General features: G+C 57.3%; 2 protein-coding genes across 2 annotated transcripts; one reads left to right on the forward strand and one right to left on the reverse strand.

Annotated features, from left to right (window-relative positions):
* The first annotated feature begins 1,378 nt into the window (after nt 1-1,378).
* Nucleotides 1,379-17,767, forward strand: PITX3 (paired like homeodomain 3). Its single transcript, XM_030452921.1, has 4 exons — nt 1,379-1,549; nt 13,859-14,002; nt 15,252-15,457; nt 16,293-17,767. Exons 2-4 carry the CDS (start codon nt 13,894-13,896, stop codon nt 16,845-16,847), a joined length of 870 nt encoding a protein of 289 aa, XP_030308781.1. The 5' UTR covers nt 1,379-1,549; nt 13,859-13,893; the 3' UTR covers nt 16,848-17,767.
* Nucleotides 17,768-20,259: 2,492 nt separating this feature from the next.
* On the reverse strand, nt 20,260-22,595 carry LOC103537710 (elongation of very long chain fatty acids protein 6). The gene is made up of 4 exons (XM_008504024.2): nt 22,483-22,595; nt 22,066-22,197; nt 21,196-21,347; nt 20,260-20,687 (listed from the first exon to the last, which is right to left on the reverse strand). Exons 1-4 carry the CDS (start codon nt 22,593-22,595, stop codon nt 20,260-20,262), a joined length of 825 nt encoding a protein of 274 aa, XP_008502246.2.
* Between the last annotated feature and the right edge of the window lie 1,838 nt (nt 22,596-24,433).

Raw genomic sequence — 24,433 nt, forward strand, 5'->3', positions numbered from 1 at the left:
TGCAGCTTCCCCGTGGTGGTACAGACCGGCTGGAAGGTGCCAGTGCTGCTGGCCCTGATGGGACATCCCTCTGCAGGGCTGGGGACGGGGCTGGGCTGCTTTGCTGTCACTTTTACCAGCAAGGAGAAGGCAAACGCCCCAGTGCTGCCATTAAAAACCCAGCCAGGTCGCTCCTGGTGAGCGTGGCAGCGCTGGGACTCCTTCAGGGTAAAAAGGAATTTAAATTTATATCGATCTAAACTGAACGAAGGTGTTTGTGCCTGGTTTTGAGGTGGAATCCCTAATTCCTGGGTCAGCTGAACCTCCCTGTGCATCCTGTGCCTCTGTGTGTGTGTTTTGTGTCCCCCCCATCACCTCGGTGCCACGTCCTACATTCAGCAGTCCCCATAAATCACCCCTGGGTTAAAATCCACCCCTCACAACACCGTTTCCTAATCTCTAAAACACACCAGTGGAAGATCTCCAGGGTGACCTTTGGCACCATAAATCGGCATGGCAGTGACCTCAACAAAAAGCTCAGACCGTGGAACCGGGCAGGGACAAACCCGGCATCCCGGAGAGCTGAGCCCCACCCTGCGAACCCCTCCCGGGGGACTCGGGGAGGGGGGCACCGGGACACCTCCGGGGCGGGGAGGAGCGTTTGGGGACGTTTCAGGGAAGGGTCGCACTTCACACCCCTGCACCGGGCTGGAGCCGGAGCCACGAGTAACGTTTGGGTTCCCCCGGAACCATCACGGGGCAGTTGTGTCCCGGAGAGACGCAGCCAGCTCGGGCTGCCCGGTACGGTACGGGAGCCGGGAGGATGCATGCGCTAATTACCCGTAATTAGCATCCTCTGCCCATCCCCCTAACCCCGAGCACACTCTGCCCGGCCGGCGGCTCTCACGGCAGAGCCCCAACGAGGCTCTCGGCGCCGGTACCGAGCGGAGCCGATACCCCAACACCGGCTCCAGCGTGGCGAGTCGCCGGCCGGCGACCAACCCTGGCAGGCACCGGGTCACAAGTGGCTACAGAGGCCCCCGGCGGAGCGGACCCCCGGGCCCGGGCCCGTCCCCAAGCCCCGGGGGCGGCCCCGCCGCGGCGGCACCGGAGCGGGGAGGGGCGTGGTCATAGGGGTGGGTGTGGCCGATGCAAAGGGTGGGGCGCGTCTCCTCGGCCAATGGGGACGCGGGAGAGCGGCGGTATGCAAATGAGGCGTGTGGCGATTGGTGGGTGCGTGTTCGGGGCGGGGCCGGGGCGGGCTGGGCTGGACGGGGCGGGCGGGCGGCGGGCGCGCAGCTGGAATGGGGCGGGCGGGAGCGGGGCGCCCGGTGCAGCTGGCGGGGGGCGCCGGCCCCAGCCATAAAGTGAATGGCCAGGGTGAATGGGAGGCAGTCGGCCGGCGCCCTCCGCCTCCGCCCTCCCCGACGGCCAGGTGCAGAGTGCCCGGGGAACCGGGGGGATTTACTTTCTGACAGCGGCCGAGCAGCCCGGGTCAGCGGGGCGGGGGCAAGCTGAGCCCCTCTCGCAGGATTAAGGCCGCCCAGCCCAACCCGCATCTGGAGTCGCTGTAAGTGACCCTCCGTCCCCGGCCCCCCGGGTGGGTTGCTTGCTTGGGGGGGTTTTCTTTCCCCTCCCATCTTCTTTCCCCCGTGAGCCTCCCGACCGCAGCCTTTCGGAGGCTGGCGCGGGGTAAGAGCATCCCCGGCGGAGCGGATCGGCGCGGAGGCAGCCCCGCTGCCTCTCTGGGGGCGACGGCCAGGGAGAGGGGGAGAACGGGCGGATCGGACCCTGCGCTGCCGTCTGCCGGGGGTCCGGGGGACCGCTGCCGGGTCGCGGCGCCTCTTCCCCCGCTCTGCCCTTTGCAGGGCCCGGCAGCCGCTGCCTGGTGCCGCCGGGATGCCGTGGCTCCGGCCATCCCCTCGGGGCCGCCGCGGGCCCCTCCCGGCAAGCGCCGCTGCCGGAGCCTCTCGCAGTTGCTAAACTTAGTCATTTTCCACTCGGGCGAGCGGGGAAGGGGCTGTTTAAATTAGTCGGGGCTCGCTGTAAATAACGGCGCTGCGGCTCAGCTGTCTGCAGGGTCCGGGGGAGAAGGGCGCGGGGAGACATCACCGAGGAAAAAAGGAAGGCAGCCCGACGGCTTTTTGGACAGTTGGATAAATGATATTTATGTAACGGGCTGGCTCCTGTTTACAGCAGAGCCGACCTCCCTGGAGCACCGGGGAGAGGCCGAGCCGGCCCCCGTGGACGGGACGAACTCGTCCCGGGACCCGAGCGGGTATGGCAGAGCTGGCGGGGCTGCGGGGGGAGCGGCGACCCCCGAGCTGGCTGCGCCGGGACCGCCCGGCGCCGGGAGGCTGCGGGCAGAGGCAGCTGTCCGACCCCCGGGCTCTTGCACGGGCTCCGCCGACTCCCCGGCGCCGGGGCACGGTGTAAACCGGCCCCGTTCCCTCCCGCCGGCCGATCGGAGCGGGCGCCAGCCGGAGCCCGGTACCGGCCGCTTCTCCCTCGGCTATTTCCCGCTCAACGAGTGCGGCCCCGGGAAAAGAGCCAGAGGGTCAGCGCCTCTACCCCCGGTCCTTCCCCCCCGTCCCCTTCCTCGGGGCGGAGGACAGGGGCTGCTCTGCTGCCCCTCTGGGGAGGGGGGAGATGCCCGCTCTCCGCCGCAGCTGCCGGGGAGGGGACGCGGGGGCGGGCCCGGTGCCGCCGAACGGGACACACCTGTCGGACCCTCTGCCGGTGCCGCCGAACGGGACACACCTGTCGGACCCTCTGCCTGCACCCCCGCGGCTGGACAGCTGAGGGGACGGGTGGGAAGGGGGCTGGGGTCTGTTCCAGCCGTGGCAATTCCCTGGTTCTAAGAGGATACCGGTGCAGAAGGGAAAAAGAAGGGGGATCGGGAATCCCCCAGGCCAGGGGGTCCTCCGTGGCTCGGAGGATGATGCTGGCCATGAAATGGCTCCATCCGCTCTGCGCTTTCCAGGAGATGCTCAGAGCACCAGCTCAGGAAGGTGCCTCCCGAGAGCACCACTCCTGTCCCACCTCCCCAGAGCAGGGAAAGGTCCCCTCGCTGGCAAGGGGATCAGAGTCGCCCCTCTTCACCCCACTCCCTCCAGCCCCTCGGCCTGTGGGTGGTGGGGAGGGATGGGTGTTTGTGCAGGCTTCAGTCGTGTCTTGCTGTGAGGGACAAAGAGCTGCCTGCTGGCTCCTGAGGGACCCACAGAGCATGGGAGCTGCTTCCAGGCTCTAGAAATGCCTGCAGAAGTGGAGCAGGGTTTGATTTTCATTAGCAAAGGGTCATACCGTGCCTGGTACTCCTTACAGGGAGACGAGATGGCTTTTTCCCCCGCAGCCTGGAGAGGAGTCTAGGCGAGGGCTGTGTTTTTCCTGCTGTTACTGGGACTGTGCAAGTGGCCCAGACCTGCGGCCCCCGAGAGAGCCGATCTGAACCCCTGTGACTGAGCTGGCTCCCACACCTTTAAAATTCAGTACCTTCCTTTCTGGCAGAGAAACGGTGGCAAGCCTCACTTTGATATCTATTACATTTCTATAAGGGCTTAATTCAGGCAATTAATGGATCAGCAAATTGTGAGCGGACTGCAGAAGCGTTGGTTAGTGTCACCTACGGGGCAGCTGGCAAAAAAGGGTGGCACCTTGCCTCTCTGTCAGACACTGCCCAAAGCCTTGAGATTGAGAGGTGAGGCTGACTTTGGAGTCTGCCAAAAAAGAAAAAAAGCCCGAAACCTGATCTGGGGCACCGGTCCGAAAGGAAGATGAGATGAGCCGAGGCCGTGAGGTCTGTCTCGTGACCTGGCACCCATGTGCCCGGGCTCTGGGGACAGGGATGGAGGCTGGGAACCAAGTCCCCAGATGGGGAGAACTGGTGGGGTTTGTGCTGGGCACCACGCGGGAGGGGGTGAGGAACGGGAGGCTGCGGCGTCTCCGAGCGGGCTTAGGGATTGTCTGGCTGCTGGAAAACGGGAGATTGCTATTTACTTAAGGCCCGATGCCAGACGGGGCAAAGCTCCCCCTCTTGCCGAGGGCACCAGGCTGTGCCAAGCCCGGGCATTTGCTGCTTGGCGGGGGGACAGCCTCCACCAACTGGCATCCAACTTAGTGCTGAGCCCGTAGGAAAAACCCTCTCTTGTCAACACCTGCCCGAAACAGGGCTGGGGTTTCAGACGGCTGGAGAAAGAGGATTTCTGAGGCCAGCCCTCCTCGCCGCGCTTCCCTTCCTCCCCTTTGTGTGCCGCTCCCCCTCGGCAGCACCCCTGCCCTCCGCCCGCCTCACCTCTGAATATTAATGTCTCTGGCAGATTGGATAATAATGTGACTGGGAATTGAATGAAGCTGGTTATTAGCTCTGGGCTTCCTTGGGGCATTTAAGGGAGTCTACAGGCTTTTCCTGGAGGCTCGGCAGCATCAGGGGCCGGGGCTGGACTCGACAGAGAGGAGGGCAGCTCCTGGGGGAAAAGGATTTGCTGGAAATCCTCCTCTGCCTCCGAGCCCGGGGAAAGGACAGGTAGGGCAGCCCGGCCATGGACTCCTGAGGGTGCTTGGCGGGGCATCTGCTGGTGTGCAGCAAACGATTAAATATTAAAAGTTGTTTTCAGGAAGGAACTGAGAGATCGGGCTGGGCGGGAGCTGTGTCTGTTATTCCTAGGCTTAAAAAGAAAAGAAAAAGGGAGATGGGGAGGGAAGGAGGGATGGAGGTCCCCTTCTTTCCTCCTCACTGCTGCCGGGGTATTGCCCAGCAGAGCGGGGAGGAAGAGGGTGAATCCTCCACACGCTGAACAGGGAATTTCCCGCTGGTTTTCGGGGTACAAGTTCAAGCTCAGAGCCCTCACTCATTTCTGAAGAGCTGCACCATACAGTGCCTCTCCTCGGCACCCCACCGAGCTTTGCCACAGACAGACCTCTAGGTGCTTTTAGCATGAAGGGAAATATCCCTGTTGTGCAGAGGGGAAACGGAGCTCCAGCGGAATTACCTGAGCAGAGCCAGAAACACAACCTCTGTCCCTTGACCCTCAGCCCGACGCTATCTCCCAAACCGCAGCTCCACCAGAAAATAAACATTTACACCCTGCTGAAAAGCAGAGCTGTGTGTGCACAAACAGCTATTAAATTTGTCTGAGTTTTGGGGGGTTTTTTTCAACTGTTTGAAGTGTTCCGAGGCGCATTAATGGGGCGATAGCTGCCGGGTCGGGATCTCAGCTGAGGTCCTGCCCGCATTAAATGAGGCGCTCGGACCCCCCCATCAGAGCCCCCGCCACTGCCCCACCTGTCTGTAACCCCCCAGCCCAGTGCCACGGCCCCGAAGGCCAGAGATGAGGGAAGGTTTCTGTCTGTAGGACGCAGCACATCTGCCACCCTGTTTTCCCTAGCCCTGATCCCGCAGACGACTCTTATTTAATATACGTCTTGATTTGCTGCTGGGGGAGCTCCGGCGGGGCTGGCAGGCTCAGAGCCCGCAGAGCTGTCTGCAAAAACTGGGAGAAAAAGGACAAAGATGAAATAAAACAAATGACCAGATTGGTCACAGTTAGTTTTGCCTCTTTCTCTCTCTCTTTGTTCCTCCTTCCTCCCCAACCCCGTTTCAAGCAGCAGCATTCCCCACCCTTCACCTTTTCCTTCAAACGCTGCCATTAATGCAAGTCTCATTTGCTTTTAAAAGCTTATTATAAAGGACCAGCAAGAAGCATGAGGATTTAACTCTAAATCAAGTTGACTTGTCTGTCTGTGGACATTTTTTATTTACTCCTCTTTCTGAAAAACAAATAAACGGAGAATCCCTCCCAAATAAAGCAGCTCCCCACTTAGATTTGAACACACTTTAAAAGAAATCTCTCTTGGTTTTTGCCATTTTTATTTCCTGTTTGTTTCTGAGCTTAGACTTGACAATGGAAACCACATGAAATTCCCTTTTTGTTCCATCAGTTTTATTTTTGGTGCCACAATATCCTAACTTCCAGTTCTACAAGTTGGGGTTTGCTCTGGGTTTGTTTTTTTTTAATATGCACTTTCTGCGGGGTTATTTTTTTTTTTTAAGTAAACGCGTGGAAGATTTGCTCAAAAAATAATAATCAAGAGTTTCTATAGGAATGGGTGTATCAGGAGTGTTAACAAATAAAAATAATATTTTTATTCTTAAGTAATTGAGCCATAAAAGCCACTTTGGTGGTGGTTCCATACCTAACCCGGGAGAAATGCTGAAGTGGTGCGTGGTACGCACTTTTCTGTCCTGTTCAAAAGGGGCGTTTTGGGGTGGGTGGGTTGTTTGGTTTTTAGAGGGTTTTGCAGCTTCATTTGTGTTTTAATAACGGTGTTTAAACCCCCCAGGGCTTGAGCTGAGCTGTGTGTCCAGTCCCAGGGCCTGGGGAGAGCAGAGAGAGACTGTTCTGCTGCTCTGGGGCTGCGGGTGGGCTCTTACGGAGGGGCTGGGGATATTTGGGGTGTAAGGTCCCTGTCCCCAGAGCTGTGGGGCTGGCAGGGGGGTGGTGTGACCCCAGGCGCAGTGCTGGGAACCAGATCGCTTTCCCATCCTTTTTCTCTCCCACCCGCTTTGATGGGCTCGCCCCAGGCCGGGCTGGGTGAGGAACGAGGGATTTCCTACCCACCCAAACTGCAGCCTCCAGCGGACGGGGAAATTGAACATGTAGGAGAGAATTAAAAAAAAAAAAACCCAAACCAAACCAACAAAACCAAAGCCAGGCTTTCTACGCAGTCCTTAAGCAGCAGCACAGTGCATTTCGGGATCCTGAAATTCAAACCCCTTGTTTTGCTGCTTGCAACGTCTCTTCTGCTCCCAAATTTAGGGACATGAGGCAGCGCCCAGCAGGAAACCTGGGTGAGAGGCTGGGGGGGGGGGGGCAGAGGGGCTGCCAGCCCTCCCTGCTGCCCACCCACCCACCCTCCTCCTCCTCCTCCTCCTCCTCCTCCTCCTCCTCACACACAATTCCCCCGCTCGCTGCCAGTGACACCCGGGCCGTCTGCGGGCTGATCCTGCCGGCACAGGGAAAAAATACCGGTGGAGGATTGTCCCCAGCAGTGTTTGCAGTGGGGAGGGCTAATCCAGACAGGGTCTGGGTAAACAGCCTGACCTTCAGGGCGTGGTGCAAGGTCCGGCAAGGCGCCGAGGGGGGGAGGCAGCTCCAGCATCCCTCCCCTCTTCCCCGGGATGCTGGTGGGGCAGGGGACGGGATGCTGCCCCCTGAGACATCCGCGGCACCGCGCACCCTGTGAGGTTTTGCTGCCGGACAAGCTTAAAAATAAAATCAATGCACCCTCTGGTCCCCCATGGGGTTGTTTTAAAACGACGGGTCAGCGTCCCCCCCTCAAAAAAAAAAAAAGTATATATAAATATATATGTAGGTTCTTTTTAGCCGCCGGTTTTGTCACAGAATAAATGTTCTTATCAACCCGAACTTCTCCCGGTTGGATCCGTAGCAGCCGTGCTGGGGGATGGCAGGCACGGGCAGCAGCCAGCCCCCGGGGTGGGACAAGGTGGTGGCATGGCAGGAGCCTCCCTGACCTTCCCTCCCTGCCTCCCCTAGGGGACCAGGGGCTTCCTGCAGCTTGTTTACCCCCTGTGGGAATCATTTACATCTTCAGCAGTGCCCGAGCTCCCCCCTGCCCTCCCTCTGCCCACAGAGCTCCCCACAGCAGCCGGAGCTCTCCGAGCCTCCCCACAATGTGCCAACTTGACGGCCACAGAGATACAGAGATGACCCCAGGGCTTTGCTACCCCTCAGCCCCCCGGGAGTCGGGCCAGTTTCCTTTGACTGCCGGCATAATTAGTCAAATTCATACAATCACCCAAATAAATAGAGGCAGACATACCGATGTGCTGAAGCCAGCCCTGCTGCCTGCCTCCTCCCAGCCCCCTGCGCTGCTGCTCAGCCTGGGGCTGCACCGGGCGGGGGGCACAGCCCCTTTTTGGGGGGATGAGCAGCTACATCTCCCTCCTGCACCGCTGGCATCGGGCACTCTGCTGCCAGCCTGCCCAGCAGGCAGGGTCGGGACTCCTTAGAGGGCCCTTTGGTTGGGAGGTTCTCCCAGGCAGAGTTGTGCTGTTTGTTTATTTATTTTAATTTGTTTTTTACCAAATTCGGTCTCTTTTCTCCCTTCCCCAAAGCAAAGGGATTAATTTCTCTCAAGGATTCTCTCCTCCCTTGCTGACACTCCTGCCTCACCGAGCCTCAGCCACACCAGAACTTTGTGTGGTGGCAATTTTGCCGGGCAAATCTGAGAATTTCACCCATTTATTGTGTTCCAGACGCCTAACAAACAAACTAATCCCTAACAAAGCACGGCTGGTATTAATATCACTGCACAGAGGGTCAGCAAATCCCAGCCCTGCCTGATGGAGACAAGGTGCTGGAAGCCCCACACCAAGGCAGGGTGCTCAAGGGATGCCAGGGACCCAGCTGGACACAGCCAGACCTGCTGGGCAAGGCTGACAGGAGTGCAAACAGCACACCTATTTAGGGGTTTGAGGGCAAAAACCCCCACAAAAACAACTTTACAGGAAGTCTGGCAAGACTGTCCTTCTGTGCCAGGGCTTGAGATTTGTTTCCAAATTTTGAGTTTTGCTTCAGAAAAACCAAAAACCAACCAACCAGGTGGGGCAGGGGCAGTGCTCGGGTCCAACAGTACTGATGCAAATAGTTTAATTTGTTCATTTAATTGTGACTCACCAGGGTCTGCACCAGTCTGGGGGCACAGACACACCTGCCAGGGAGGACAACGAGGGCAGAGTGACACCAGGGCTCTTCCCCAGCGTGGCACAGCACAGCAAATAAGCCAGCAGGACACATTCCACTGTGGGAGATTTCTTTTTTTTCTTTTGCTGGGGACATGACTATGGAGCTGTTAGTCCTTGGGACATTTTCATTGTGATAATCCTCCAGAATACTGGTGGTTTATTAACCCTCTGCTGCCCAGAGCAGAGGGTTTGGCCATCACCCTGCTTCAGGGCTGGAGGCTGGGGTTGAAGCAGAGGGAAGGAGCGGTTTGCCCTCACCTTGCAGGCTGCCCGTGGGGACAGCATTAGGCAGTGTCCAGCAAGGGCTGGGCATTTCCCTAGCACCTCTTATCTGAGGATCTGGAAGCACTTAAAGGAATTTTACTTCATTGCCTCTACCAGCTCGGGCAGGGCCATTAACATCATTTCTGAGGTGAAGGATGGAGTCCCAGAACAGCCAAGTGATTTTACCAAGCCAAGTCAGCACCTTACCTATCCCCCATCCTCTCCCTGTCTCTGTAGAGAGTGGAAACATCCTGGAAAGCCTCCTCAGAGAGGCAGAAACCCAGCAGCACAGGCCCAAAGCACCTTCCAGGTGCTACAAAACCCCCCACACCCCAGCTCAGGGCTGCAAGACTTCAATCGAGAAATAAAGTTTATTTTACCCTGTGAGTCAGCCCCTGCTGGAGGTCGATGATCTATTTATGAGCGTGTGCCCAGAAGCACTGCCCTGCCAGCCCCGGGGCTGTGCACAGCCTGGAGTTTTTGGAAGCCAGCAGCTTGTTCCCCTGTCCTGTAATGGCTCTGTGCACCCGGCCACCGCCTGGCTGCTGCTGTTTATCTGCCAGTGATTAATGGTCACTCCTGGTTCCTGCTGCAGTTCCATTAAGATTAGAGACTTAAAGCTACACGGGGGTGTTTAGCACTGGGGGACCCCGTGTTGTATTTCTATAGTCTTGAGGAAACACTGATTAACTCTTCTCATGTCCCCTGCTTTTTGCTTTCCAGCCGTGGGGAAGGAGCCCCTCGCAGGCAGCACTCTGCCTCTCAGGTCTGGTAGGATCCTGCAATCCCAGCCCACGGGCCCTCTGATGGCACCACGAGCCAACACAGGCACCCCTGAGCAAATACCTGGTTCCAGAGGACAAAAATGCTCCTCCTTCCCCTTTGACTCGGGGCAGAGGCTGCTCCACCTTATCTCTGCCCCTCCTGGGGACTGAAGTCCAGAGGCACAGCATCTTCCTGAAGATGTGCACTTAACCAGAGTCCCAAATGTTTATCCCTGCTAGAAGTAAGCCAGCACAGAGGGAATGTGAAGTGAAGCAATCAGCCAGGCTCCATCAGCAACCTGACTACTCCCAGCAGCTTGGCTTCTGGGATCAATGGAGCAGGAGAGGACAGCTCTGACCCCAAGACATCTGGTGTAACATCACACCTTCACCTCAGGGGATGGAAGGCAGGAAAGGCACCATCCCACCAGCTGATTGCAGAGCACCTTTCAGCCCCAGGGAGAGCCCTGAACCCTTTGAGGAGCTCAGCACAGGTCGGTGGGACATGCTCAGAGCTCCAGGGGGCTGTGCTGACCTGCTGGAGGGTGTCCAGCCACCTCCCTGCGGATCACCACTGCTCTGTGCCTGCTGTCCAGGGTTCCCAGGGATCAGATCCCTGCTGAAGCATCCCTGCACACCCATGGGAAACCAAATAACATCCTCCCAACCCCAGAGACAGCTTTTCCCCCTCCGTGGTGGGTCCAGCAGAGAGGCTGCTCCCTGAGCAGCACAGGGAACTGGGTGTGACAACCTGAGGGCAACACCCGCACGACAGAAGCCATCACTATCACCAGCCTTGTGTGGCTCACAGTCAGCCTGTATGTTGCCTTCCCACTCCTCAAAAAAAGGAAAAAACAACAAAACCCAACACCCAAGCAGAAGTATCTTCCCTCTACCCTCCCCGTCCCCTGGGGCAGGGACCCGCAGGGCTCTGCTGCAGGGAAAATCAGGGGGGGATGCAGACGGGGAGTGCCTGGCAGAAAAGGTGTCTGTTTGTCACAGATCTGGGGACTTTTCTCTTGGGAGCAGTCCTGTACGTGGCTGTGAGGAGACTTGAGTGGGCTGGGAGTCTCACAAACCCCACACCTCTGAGCAAGCCTGACTGGTACTGGGACAGGGGCTGTCCCTACAGAAACCCTGCTTTGGTGGTAAAAGAGAGCAAGAGGAAGAGTCAGGCAGAGATGATAAATTCGATTTTGCCTAAGGGTGGTTTTTTTTTGAGGTGCCAGTTCCAGTCCCTCCCTGAGACCAGGCAAACAACTTGGTAGAAATGCCACAAAGGTTTAACGTTGACTTTCTTAATGTCTCTGCCTACAGTGAGATCGAGCCAAGGTGGAAGAAAGCTCCTTTAATTAAATCCAAAAGGGCTATATAATCCAGAATAATACCTGCAGCCTTTTGTGCCAGTGGCATGGGGTTGGTTTTGGGTAAATACACAGGGGACAGCACGTGAGCTCTGCACTACTGCAGGCTTTTCCTGCGGCCCCTCAGAACCCTGCTGAGCACATCCCCCTCTCCCTTGGCTTCTGCTGCTCTGTGGCCTGCTCACAGTGAGCTGAGGTGGCCTTCTCTGATGCCACCACGTCAGGCACACGCCACAGGTATGCAATTACATTTACTGGTCCAACCCATCCCCTCTGAAATCCTACCAGTTTTACATTCAGTCCAAAAAGGAAACTTGCTCTGAGCTGCAAGCCCCAGCTTCAACTTGAACCTGGGCTGTACTTTAAAACCAGCTTTCAACTCAGTGCCCACTGCATCTCTGAGGCCAAGCAGCTTGGATCAACCTCATAACCACCCCACTGCTGTGTCCCAGGATGGGGCATGAAGCTGTAATGCCAGGGCTGGGTTCCCCTGAGCCTGGCACCTTGTGTTGTCACTTACACCTACAGAACCAGCTGTGAAACACTCCCCCCACAGCTTGTCCCATCTCTGCTCTGGTTTGCACAAATGAAAGCAGCTCAAGAGCCTCAAAGCAAACAGGACCCTGTGCTGGAGGACACTGTCCTTCAGTTACAGCAAGGCAGGAGTCTGGATTCCTCCTTAAATCTGGTCCAGTACAGAGTCAAGCCCTAGAAGAGAGGAAATTGTGCTTGACAGATGCAATCATATGCAAATGGCTGTAGAAGAGGGGAAATTATCATCTACAAACATTGGGCAGAAATTCCATCTGCCGCCTCCTCAAGAAGGGCTCTTAATAAATTCTGAGACAGCAAAGTGACACACATCTTAATCAAGACTTAATCCAGGGAATTAATTCACTGCGCGTTCCTGCATAATTCCGGGAGCAGCGCTAAAAGCCGCAGCAATATCAGCAGCAGATGGACTCCCCCCTACTCCATGCAAAGGTATTAAAGACAACACAGTCCCTGTCACATCCCTTCGTGTACACACAGAGTCACACACACACACACACACACACAGAGCAAAAAGCAACAGGGCAGCCTCAGGAGGGGCTCCCTGCCCTCTGGCCATGGCTGCAGTGAGGGGGTGCTGGCCCTGCCAAGGGCCCTGGTGGCACATGGACAGGAGATTCCAGACAGCTCTGAAAATACCTCCTTAGTCACTGTCACCCACCTCCACAGGAGGTGCAGCAGGGAGGTGATTAATGTCCTGTTTGTGTGCCCCAAGGGAACGCTGCCTGCAGTGGGCTCTGAGGGGCCAGGCAAACCTGCACCCCCCTGAGACCCAGATGTCCCAACCCACACCCCCTGCAGCCTGTAACCCCCCCCTGAAACATCCCCCCCAGCCCCAAGATCCCAGGCTAGGGTATCCACTGCTGTTATGTTCCTGGAGATGTTCAAGGTGAGGCTTGAGGAGGCTCTGAGCAACCTGATCTGGTTGAGGGTGTCCCTGCTGACTTGCAGGGGGGGACTGGGTGACCTTGAGAGGCCTCCTCCACCCCAAGCCTTGCTGTGGTTCTGCACTGCAGCACCAGGCTCTGTGGCTGGGCAGGGGAGGTGTTAGATGGGGGGATTGGTGTCAGGATCTGTTGTGGTCCCCCTGGAGCGGTCCAGACTTCAGGAACCACCACTGGCAATACATCCTGCTGCCTGCAGCAGAGCCAGGAGCTGGAACTGAGACTGAGGAGCAAAGAGAGGGCCAGGTGGCCTTTCTAAGGTGACGTGGCTGGGCTCCACAGCTGCCTCTCCATCAGCTGCCCAAGGAGGCACAGAGCACTGCCTTCTTCAGCTGGGCTCTGGTGGGTGATACAGGGAGAGGGCACAAGTGCCCCCAAGCCAGGACACTGTGAGGATATTCCATCCTGGGGTGGGTAAGGATGGGAAAAAGTGTTTGAGTGAGGAGTCCCAGCGGTGTCTGCAGAGCAGGGAGCAGCCCCAGCAGCTGGGCTGCTGTCAGTGTTCATCTTCCAGAAGGGTTCCTTGAGGGGACACGAGCAGCCTGTGGCCAAGATGACCTAAGGCTGGCTGCGAGCTGCCAGGAACAGGCATCCCCAGGCACCCAAGGGTGTGTAACCCGATCCCCTCCTTCATTCCGGCCAGAGAGCTCCTTGTGTTCCCGAAAGGAGCCCGTGTGCGCTGGGCAGGACCTCGGTGGCTCCCTTACCACCGGGGGGCTTCTCTCTGGGGGTCTGTCCGTGCCTGGGGGCACTGTGCTGCCTGCCTTAGGGTCCCTTTGTGTCTGAGCAGGGGTCTGGGGGGAATGAGGGGGCAGGGAGGGGAGGGATGTCTGGGGAAGGTGCTAACAGCCCGTGGCTGGCCCCGCAGCACTTCCTCAGATCTCGGTTACACAGCATGCTCCCGGGCCGGCTATTTCAGTCTGAATGTCACCTATCAATTGGAGGCTCTCTCCCTCTGAAGGCTGCAAATAGAAGCGTCACTCGATGATCTTTGATTTATAAGGGAAGCTCAGCAGAAAGGCTGCCATGCCCATTTTCCAGCCAGGAGAATCAAAGCTGTCCAAGGATCACGCAGGGATCTTCTGGCGTTTGGTTTGCTGTCGTTATTAATTTATTTTTTTTCCCCCCTAGCCCTTTCCTTCAGGGTTGGCAAGGCCACTCGGGGGCGGGGGAGGAGGGGTCAGACAAGCAGAGATTCATCTCCCCCATCACCTGCTGCTCTTTCAGATTCCCCATCCTCCTCTGCCGCCCATCCCTGCCTGATGGATTTCAACCTGCTGGCAGAGGCAGAGGCTCGCAGCCCAGCCTTGTCTCTCTCCGACTCCGGGACCCCTCAACACGAACACAGCTGCAAAGGGCAGGACCACAGCGGTGAGTGCCAGGCTCCAGGTGTAGGAGATGCCTCCAGGTGTAGGAGATGCCTCCAGCCCCCCCTGCAGCTCAGCCCAGGGAGCCGAGGGGCTCGCAGGTGCACACCAGGTTGCCAGCATCTCGACTGGGATGTTGGTATAATCACCTGGACCAGACCCCCCGAGCATTCCTGCCTCTGACACAGCAAATCCCACCTGCAGCTGAAAGAACCAAGTCCCCTCTGGCTCCTCAGAGGGCAGGGGTTCCTCTTCCTCCTCCTCCTCCTTGCCCAAGGAAGTCCCTCTGACCATTCACCCCCCAAACCTACCACGGTCTTTTGTCAGGCTCTGAAGAAACACCTGCTCAGAAACCAGCTACAGGGGCTTCCCCTGGATTTGATTTTCCCCCTGGAGCTGACTGGGTTTTTTGGGTGGTTTTTTTGTTTGTTTGTTTGTTTGGTTTTGTTTTGGTTTTTGTTTGTTTGGTTTTGGTTTTTGATTTTTTTTGTTTGTGCCCATTAGGCACGAGCAGATAATTCCAGCCATGACCACAGTCACTTCGTGGAGGGGGCGATGGTGCACGAGATGTGTTCCACAGCCTATTTTGGGTTGGCAATAAATGCTGGGTGCCTGACTGCCTCCCTCCCTCCCTCCCCCCAGCCTGCTGCCTTATGAGCTCTAGAAATAATGTTTGTGACATGCCCTCCCGACAGGTTTCACCAGGCAGCACAGGGGGACAGGGACAAGGAGGGACTGCCCTGCATCTCCCCACATTCTGCAGCTCAGCATGGGCTGGGGACACCCACAGATCTGTCCTGTGGGGTCCCTTGTTTCCCTCTAGGGCCAAATCTTTGGTCCCTGGTGCAATGCCCATGCTCTGCACCACTGTCTAGGGAAGAAGGAGAGAAAAAAAAAAATCTCTTTTTTAAAAAAAATCTGCTTTAGGGATAGACAATGCAGGGATCTCCCTCTTCCAACACTGTCTGAGAGCACCGAGCAGAGGCATCAGATTTGTCCTCTTGGCCAGTATATAAATAAAATCCCCATTAAGAGCAGGATTCCAAGAGTTCTGCTGAAGGTGGGCTCCCCACAGGAGGATGCTCAGGGGGACAGGGAGAGCACAGCTGAACACCTGCCTCTCCCCATCAGTTCTCCACATCCCTGTGACAGAAGCTTTTGCTGTGTCAGATGACCACTAACCAGCTAACTAACTAATTAACCATCTAATGAGCTGACTCTTGGGCTCTCTACTGCCTTTCTGTTCCCCACAGACACTGAGAAGTCCCAGCAGAACCAGACAGACGACTCCAACCCTGAGGATGGCTCTCTGAAGAAGAAGCAGAGGAGGCAGAGGACACACTTCACCAGCCAGCAGCTCCAGGAGCTGGAAGCCACTTTCCAGAGGAACCGCTACCCAGACATGAGCACCAGGGAGGAGATTGCAGTCTGGACCAACCTGACAGAGGCACGAGTCCGGGTAGGACTGCAGCCCCCCCAGCTTCCCCAGCTGCTGGGGAGGAGCCTGGCTGGGAGACAAGATGCCAAGCAGTTCCCAAGCCAGGGAAGGAACTGGGGGCACCAGAAATTTTCCCCTTCTGACACCACCACACAGCCCCCCATGCTGGGAGTGCCTTCCTCATTCCAATAACCCTGGGGAAAAGCAACATCCAGGTTCTGCCCCACGGAGCCCCCCAAGCTGACAAACCCCCAGTGCCACCCAGGCTCAGCCCTGCTGGAGGGCACACTTTGGGGCTCCCAAATCACTGTGTAGTCACAGGCAGAGCATGGCAGGGCTCCAGCTGGAGTCAGAGCTTCTCTCTGCTGCTAGAAATACGAGTTAGCAGCACCATGAATAGCCTTCCAGCAGCTTCCATGCTCTGGGAAGTTATATTGTGCAGGTCCCTCCAACACCAATGGATTTTCCTGTTAGAGGACAGACTTCTAGCACCCCACCCCAAGCTGGTCCTGAGGCGAAGGCAGAACAAGGGGGGTTATTTCCCCCACTCAGCAGCGCTCAGACCGCATCTCCTGAATGCCCTGCTCCCAGGTCACACTGTCCCAGCCCCTCCTCCCTCCCTGTCCTTGCTTGGACACTCAGCAGGGGTTCTCCTCACTTTTCCCCAGGGAAAGGGCACCACTGTGTTTGGGCTGGGCTGTGGCTAGGTTTTGATCTAGGTGGTAGCCCTTGCTGGGGGTTGCCTCCACAGCCCTTTCCCGAGGGCTCAGCCTCCCGAGTTCCCCAAGGAGCAGGTCCTCAGCTCAGAGCAGCTCCCATCCCATCCCATCCCCTCCCTCCTTCCTTTCCCTCACAGGTCTGGTTCAAGAACCGCAGAGCTAAGTGGAGGAAAAGGGAGAGGAACCAGCAGGCAGAGCTGTGCAAGAACAGCTTTGGGGCCCAGTTCAACGGACTGATGCAGCCATACGATGACGTGTACTCCAGCTACTCCTACAACAACTGGGCCACCAAAGGGCTGGCCACCAGCCCGCTCTCGGCCAAGAGCTTCCCCTTCTTCAACTCCATGAACGTCAGCCCCCTCTCCTCCCAGCCCATGTTCTCCCCCCCCAGCTCCATCTCCTCCATGACCATGCCTTCATCCATGGTCCCTTCCGCCGTGCCGGCCTCCAGCCTCAACAACCTGGGCAACATCAACAACCTCAACAGCCCCGGCCTCAGCCCCGCCGTCTCCTCCAGCGCCTGTCCCTACGCCTCCACAGCCAGCCCCTACATGTACAGGGACACGTGCAACTCCAGCCTGGCCAGCCTCAGGCTGAAGGCCAAGCAGCACGCCAACTTCCCCTACCCGCCCGTGCAGACGGCGGCCTCCAACCTCAGCCCCTGCCAATACGCCGTGGACAGGCCCGTATGAAGGGCTGCCCCCTGCCCCACAGGGACTCGACCTCAGCCTGACCAGAGGAGATTTTTAGCCCTACCACAGCAGACGTCCTGCAGAGCACCAGAGTCAACGGGAGAAAGGTGGAGAGCGGGAGAGAGCCGGGCGAGCGGCGGGCAGACCTCTACCCAGACCTCTCTGACTATCCTATGGTGAATGGTGACTGTCCCCTCCTTCCCAAACACCTCCCCCCCTCACCCCCTGTCCCAGCCTCCTCCCCTCTTGGTAAAGAAACCAAAACAAGTCTACTGGAAGCCCCGTGGGGAAAAGGGAGCCCCAGTGCATGGGGTGCCTGACCCATGGGCAGCAGAACCCAGGGTGGTCCCACCTTCCCCCCACCCCCGGGGCAGCACGGGCAGCTGGGTGCCACCCCTGCAGGGGACAGACAGGGACAGGGCCACACTGGGCAGTGCCTGGCTGACCCCTGCTCCCTGCACACCCCTGAGAGCCCAGCTCCAGGCTGCTTGCCCACCTATCTAACCCCCAGCTGGGGAGGAAAGCCTTGTCCCACACCATTGGCATCTTCTGGTGATTTGTGTACATGCACGGCCCACAAGAGGTGAAGACTTCAGGAACTGGGAGTTGTAAGGTTATAAAATATGTGTGTGTGTATATATATATATCTCATGTATATATACAAATACATATATTGGCATTGAAATAGGATTTCTTTGGTCTGCACCCAAAATAAATGACAAAGGAGACCTTCAAGCCAACCGCCCCCAGAGCAAGCACTTCCACCAAGGCAGTGTCCTGCCTGCCAGGCCTTACTGCTCCAGTCATTTCCAGTCAGACAGGAACACCTTTACCAGTCTACATCCAAAGCATCCCCTTTTTGCAACACTCAGCTCCCCCCTGCACATCTCCTCCCCCTCCCCAAATCCCATTAAAAAAAAAAACACACAAAAAAAAACCCCAACCAAAAAAACCAACAAAAACCAAAATGCCACAAAAGCCCAAACAACAACAACAAACAACCAACCAAACAGATAATAAAATAAAGGTTGGCACAATCCCTTCAAGGCCTCTGCCTGTCTGGTTATTGGGAGCACCAGCCCGTGTCTGGGGACAAAGTGAGGTCCTTGCTGAGCAGGGATCCTCCCCAGGACAGGCCAAGAGATCCCTCAGAGCAAAGCACCTGAGCCACTCAGTCCCTGCCAAAGGGATGGCCCAGCAGATGCTGAAAGCACTCACAGGTATCAGCCCAACCTCACTGCCACAACCTCCTGCTTTGCTCCGAGCCACTCCAGCAGGAGGGTGTCTCCAAATCACCCCAGCTGGAAGCACAACCCTGCTGCAGCCTGAAGAGAGCACCCACAGCACACAGAGAGCACAGCCAAGACATGGTGACCCGGGTCCTACCTTGGTGCTGAGGTGCAGTTGGTGTCTGCCCCGGGGTGCAGCCTCCATCCAGCAGTCTGCCTGCTGCCCAGAGCCTGGGGCCACCTCTGCTTAACTCCTCTCTGCCCTGCCTGCCCCCCACCAGGGGAAAAAGAAAAAGGGGTGTGATCTTCTCACTGATATACCCCTCCCCACTGCCCCACAGCTGAGTCCAACTCCTCTCCCTGACAGCCCAAGCCAGGTGATGCCATGATCCTCCCCCCTTGCTCCTTGATGAAGGGGCTGAGCTCTTCACAGGCTTGGTCCTTCCCACACACCAAAATATGTGGCCAAATCTCCAGAGCTTGCCAGCTCCACCACCCTGCTCTGATCACCTCCTGTTGGAGCTCCTGAGCAGGAGTCAGGACCTGGTTTGAGTGTTCTACAAACCTTCTCCTGGACCTCAGTCCCCAGCAGGTCCCTGCTCCACGATCCTGCCTGCATCTCCTCGGTACTGCCACCCAAGCAGGTGGCTTTGAGCAGGGTCCTGCCTATTCTACAGACCTGTGAGGCAACAAACTCCGGGGCTGTGTACTTCCCAAAATGCAGGTTTAGCAAGGGCACATTCTCCTCCATCACCCAGGTCACGAGTGGAAATGCTGTCCCCAAGCAGATGTCCCTGAACGTCACTCAGCCAACCCCTTCCTCCCCAGCAGGGATCCACAGATCACTCTCCAGTGGGGTCTGTGCCCGCCCCACCACCCCTCTCCAGCAGGGTTCGGGGCCTCCTCCTGGCAGCCAGGATTCCCGTTCCCCGTGTCCCAGCCGCTGGATGGAGGGCCGGGGGTGTCACCTAGTGGCCACCCGCACCCCTGCCCCGAGGTCCTGCAGGGATTTCCCCTCCATCCCGAGGGCTGATGCTCCAGCCCCAAGGGCATGCCCAGATGCTCCAGCCCCAGGGGCACCTGCACTGGGGACACGAGTGGGGCACACAAATTGTTGTCTGTGCCCTCCAAGTGAAAAAGAACCAGTATAGACAAAAAACCCCAAACCCTCCAGGTACACCCTCTCCCACAGAGGTCTGTTGGCTGCTTTGTCCCACCAGCAACAAGTAAGGACTTCTCTGGTCTTCAGAGCCCCAGGAGTGATTTCCACGAAGGTTCAGAACCACAGCTCTGATGTCAGGAGAGGATGCTCAGCTCCCCAGGCAGCAAACCCAGCAGAACCCTGAGCCTTGCCCTGCTCGGGCTGGGCAGCTCCTGGGAATTTATTTCTCCTTGGGGCAGAGGGAAGGGGCTGGGGCTGGACCCCCAGTGTGCAGGAGGGGGGTGGTGGGGACAGGTGGGACCCTCCCGGCAGTGCTGGCTCTTTCTGGGAGGGAGGGAAGGATGGATGGGGACATCTCAGAAGCTGCACTGCCTCTGGGTGGGGAGAAGAGGGTCCCTGAGAGACCCCCTCAGCCAGCCCAGCAACAGGGCTGGGGCAGCAGGACCACAGAGGGACAGAGCCTGCTGGACAGATGCAGGATGGAGAGACAGCAAAGCTTTCCCACAGCCCGGAACAAAGGGCAGGTATAAATAATTCACCAAACCAATCAATCCACGCACAGCAGCATTTATTAGTTATTTATACCCATCACACCGTGGCACATACACCCCGAGAGGAGCTGGCTCTGGGACCTTTCTGCCCTCACAGCCTCTGTGGGGCAGACCTGGGCCCTGCTCATCCCCCAGGGCCTGGGGCAGTGGCTCGTCAGGTTCAACAGATGGATTAACACAAGGGGCATGGTCAGGATAACAGCCTTGAAAGTTCTGCTTCCAACCTGACAACACAGCAGGGGCTTTCCAGCCGGGTGCTGTTCCCACTGGAAAAAAGCAGCACCCCCTCCTCGTCCTGCTGCCAGCCCCTGTCAGCCTGCACCTCACCCTGGTGTGCCACCAAAGCTCAATGCACAGAGTGACCTCCTCCTAACCCCCATCCCAGCCACCCCACCGGGCACCTGAGCTCCAGGCAGGAGTGAAAAGCTTCTCCTTCCCCTCTCCCCCAGAGTCCCTCCCTTTCCCTGTTTCTATCTCCTTTTGGGTTTCTGGGTGCTCCCCAGATAAGTCTTGAGGAAGAGGTTGCAGAAGAGCACCAGGAAACTGAGGCACAGCACGAAGGAAAGGAAACCAAACGCCCAGCTGGTGTGGCAGACCTTGTCCTCCTCCTCCATCCAGAAGAGGATCAGGGCGTACATGACCACGAACCCCAGCATCTGCAGGATCTGTGTCACGGTGATTGCCATGGCAACGGGGCGGGACACCTGGAAGCCGGCGGCTCTCAGGACGTAGTAGGAGTACATGATGGCATGGACACTGAAGTTGAGGACTGTAAGCCAGCCAGTGCCAGCCACCATCTCCTTGTAGCCATACCAGGTGGCCACCAGGGAGGTGACGTGGTGGAACCAGTGGAGGAAGATGAGCTGCTTCTTCCGGAGAACAATGAACAGGGTGTCACCTGGGGGTGGGGAGAGGGGCAGGGGCAGGCAGGTAAAACCACAGCAGCAGCTCAGCTTTCCATGGCAGGCAGAAGGACAGCACTGCAATGCTGAACCCATCATCATCCCACCAAGATCTTGGATTCTCTGGGAGCTGTGTTGATAAAGCCCAGGCAGATACCTACCTGCTGACACATCCCAGTGCTCCAGGCTTGCTTATCCACACACAGCTCCTCAGAACAGCTCTTCCGTTGGGTTTTTTTGGAAAAAAACTGTGTGGGAAGCCCAGCCATCCCTCCCCTGCCTGCCACTCCCTCCCAGCTGTCCCAGTGCTCTCAGAATTGCCCTGGCCTGGGGATCAAACCAGAGCAATGCCACCAGGCTGTAAGAGCAGCAGGGAGGAAGATGAGTGGGTGCTGTGCAAGCTCTGCCCCCCAGATGACAGCTGGGCAGAGACCTGGACACCAAAACCTGCCTGTAAAAGCAGAGGAGTTGGGAACATGGGGTAAGGAGAAGTTTCAGACTCACCCAGTTCCAGGAGTTTGCTCAGGGCAAACAAATAGACCCAGAGCTTGGAGATGGGGTGGATGTAGAAGGACTGACTGCACACCGAGTGCCTGAAGCCCTTGGTAGCCAGGATGAAGGAGAGGTGCTGCCAGACCCGCCGGGCTGCAATGCCACTGCAGGAACACCAGAGGAGGGCTCGGCACTGCTCTGCACCCAGGGATGCTCCAGCCAAGCCCACCCCAACGCCCAGAGCAACCCAAGGACATCCAAACAAACTTTTGTGTTCTTAGGCTTCCAGGCAGCTTCCAGCCCTGCTGCTGGCTGGGCACAGGCTTGCCCAAGACCTCTTGGATTTCAAACACATTTATTTCTGCAAGGGGGAGCAGGGCAGGGCTGCTGCTCACTGCAGAGCCACAGCAAGGCCCAAGGAGTCAGCAGGTTGGGAGCCACCAGCTCAGCCCTTCAGCTTCCCTGGGGGTGACAGCAGTGAAGAGCTCGTTTCACCCTCAGCTTCCACTGCTTGAGGAGGCAATGGAGAGCAAGAGCTGCCACATCTGGTCAGAAAAGCAGGACAATTGTCCTGCTGTCCCATCTCCTGACAGGGGCCAGCAGGGCTTGCCCAGGCAGCATTTACACCCTCCTGTGGCAGGCATCTTCTCACAGCTTTCGAGAGAAAAAAATCTTTTTTTTTTTCTCCCTTGTTGTCAGTCTGTGTGTTTCATTCCCATGAGCTTGTCCCTGACCAGACTGAACAGTCATCCTCCCATCCTGCCTCTCCCAAAACTTCTCATTTGACAGCCCTAGTGAAACACTGGGTCCCCTGACCTTCCCACCAACCCAGTCCCAAGGGGTGGGGGTCTGCAGCTCTCCCTGGCTTCAGCAAAGTCTCACTTGAGCAAGGCCAGGCCGAGGGACCAGAGGGCCAGGGGTGTGCGCAGGCTGTAGGCTCTCCTGCCCTTCATGAACTGCTGGATGCCAAAGACCAGGATCACATAAACCACAGCCAAAACCACAGATTTGTGCCTGCAAGCAGAGGAGGAGGAGCAGTCAGGACAAGACCCAGCCCGAGCTGTCTCCAGGTGGGCTTCTGCAGCCCCAGCAGGACCCTCTCATCAGGAAAGGGAACAACTCCCACACCCGACCTAAGTAAGTTGGGGGAACACCCTGGGGACCTCACACAAGAAAGGAGAGCTGTTACATACCCGGTGGGTCCCACAGGACCTCCCGCAGCCCCCCGCAGCTCCTCACCCGCCCCCTCCGAGGCACTGAGCCCCGCAGCCCGGGGGGTCCCGCAGCCTCCCCTCTCACCAGTTCTCCCGCATCCATTCCCTGGCTTCCCGGTCGTTGAAATCCCTCTCGAAGCCGAACTCCCCCCGCAGCTCCAGCTCCGAGGGGTCAAGGCTCAGCTCCATCGCCAGCATCGAGAGCCAACCGAAAAGCTGCAGCCCCGGGGATGCTCTGCTCTCCTCTGCTCTCCTCTCCGCTCCGCCCCGGCACCGCACCGCACCGGGGGCGGGACCGGCAGCAGCCCGGCCCGACGGGGCGAACGGAACCTCCCCCTCCTTACCCACCGATCGGTTGTTATTTGCAGTAAGAGTTGCGGTTTTCTGGTAAAGGTTGGCTTTTTAACAAGGACAGGGAGAGGGGGGGTAGTTTTGGCTGCGGTGGCCAAGCATCACCCGTTGTCTCGGCTGCCCTCTGGGCAAGGTGAGAGGAAAATCGACTTTTGCCTGAATGACAAAATATCCCGAGCCTCCCTGTATCAGGAGAGTAAGAAAGGCATTGGCTGCTTGGCCTTTAGAGAGCAGGTTTGCCTTCCAGACCCGTGCAGGACTCCAGGTACCATCCAGGATGGGTAAGAGCATGGCAAGTCTGGGTAGGACCCACAGTGCAGAGATTAAAGTGTCTGCTTTCTGGGAAGAGAAAGTAGGGTGCTTAGGAAAGCATCTCCCTGAGAAACTGACAAAAAATAAGCTTTGGGAAAGGTAAGGAACAAGAAGCATCTAGAGCTCCCCAGCCTGCCAGCTGACTCACTGCCCTAGACAGTGGCACAGGAGGGGCTGCAGAAGGACTGAAACTCAGTGGATGCACTGGGATCAGTGACACGAATCAGGACTGTGGCAAAACCTGACCTGGGGGGAAGGGGACAGGGGCAGTGTGGCTGTCAGGATCTTCACTTGCTCGTTGGCAAGGGCTCTGCAGCTGTCCTGTCAGCAGTCACCTGCTCCATACAGCTGGGGGACATGGAAACAAAGGAGCTGGTTTTTAAAAATTAATTAATTTATTTAGTTATTTTAATTCCAGGTAGGATACGCCAGTTCAGGCTGCCCTTAAATAAGAGAGCCCTGCCAGTCTGTGTCAGACCTGATGGATCCATGGTGCTCTGAGCTTCCCCATCCCCAGCACAAGAGCAGAGGGTGGGCACACAACCACCTCTGAATCAGCCTGTTCATCCTGCCTGTGATGGGGATTTACACACCAGAGCACAGTGGGAGGCACTGAGGGAGCAATCTCCTTGCACAAGCCCTGCAGGTTTTCACTGAAGTGCAGGGTAATGCCCTGAGCCCACGTGTCCCTCTGTGACTTCATCCCAGGGGCAGCTTCTCCACCAGGCTACAAAACCAAAGAACACTCTGGGTGTCCTTAATCTCTGAGCCTTTTTGGAGGTGGCAGGGCAGGCAAGCTGTGATTCCTTACACACACTGCCCTTTGCTTTGGGAGGTGGGAAGGAAAGGCAAGGAGAAGGAAAGAAACTCTCTCTCCTGGCTGACTCCCTAACTTGAGAAAGCAGCCTGGGCTTAGGAGATGTTGCAGCAAGGAGCAGGACAGAAGGTGCTGGAGGAATGACCCAGGGCTGACTGCTAGGCTTGCATGAGCTGGATGGATAGCTCGTGTTGTAAGGGCTGAGCAAAAGGGTGGTGACAGCAGGAGCTGGTAACCCAGAGATGTCACAATCTGCCTTCAGATGGATGAAGCTGAGGGTTACAGAGCCCATACGAAACACCAGTGATGAAAACCACCTGCCAGGAGCTCTCCTGTTGGTTTTGTGGCAGCACCTACCATTTGCAAAACCTTCTGCTCTTTCAGGCCTGACAGCAGTCCCACTGGTGTTAAGAAACTGAGATTAAGGCAAGTGCATGGAGCTGGATTTTTGCCTGGAGTTACTGTGTCTGCAAACTCAGTGCTGACACCAGCAGCTGAGTGCACATGCAGAACCTGGAGAACCTGAGATGAGCAGAGAATTTGTCCTTTTAATTAA

This window comes from Calypte anna, chromosome 6, assembly GCF_003957555.1.
Source record: "Calypte anna isolate BGI_N300 chromosome 6, bCalAnn1_v1.p, whole genome shotgun sequence".
In the NCBI taxonomy this organism is placed as follows: domain Eukaryota; kingdom Metazoa; phylum Chordata; class Aves; order Apodiformes; family Trochilidae; genus Calypte; species Calypte anna.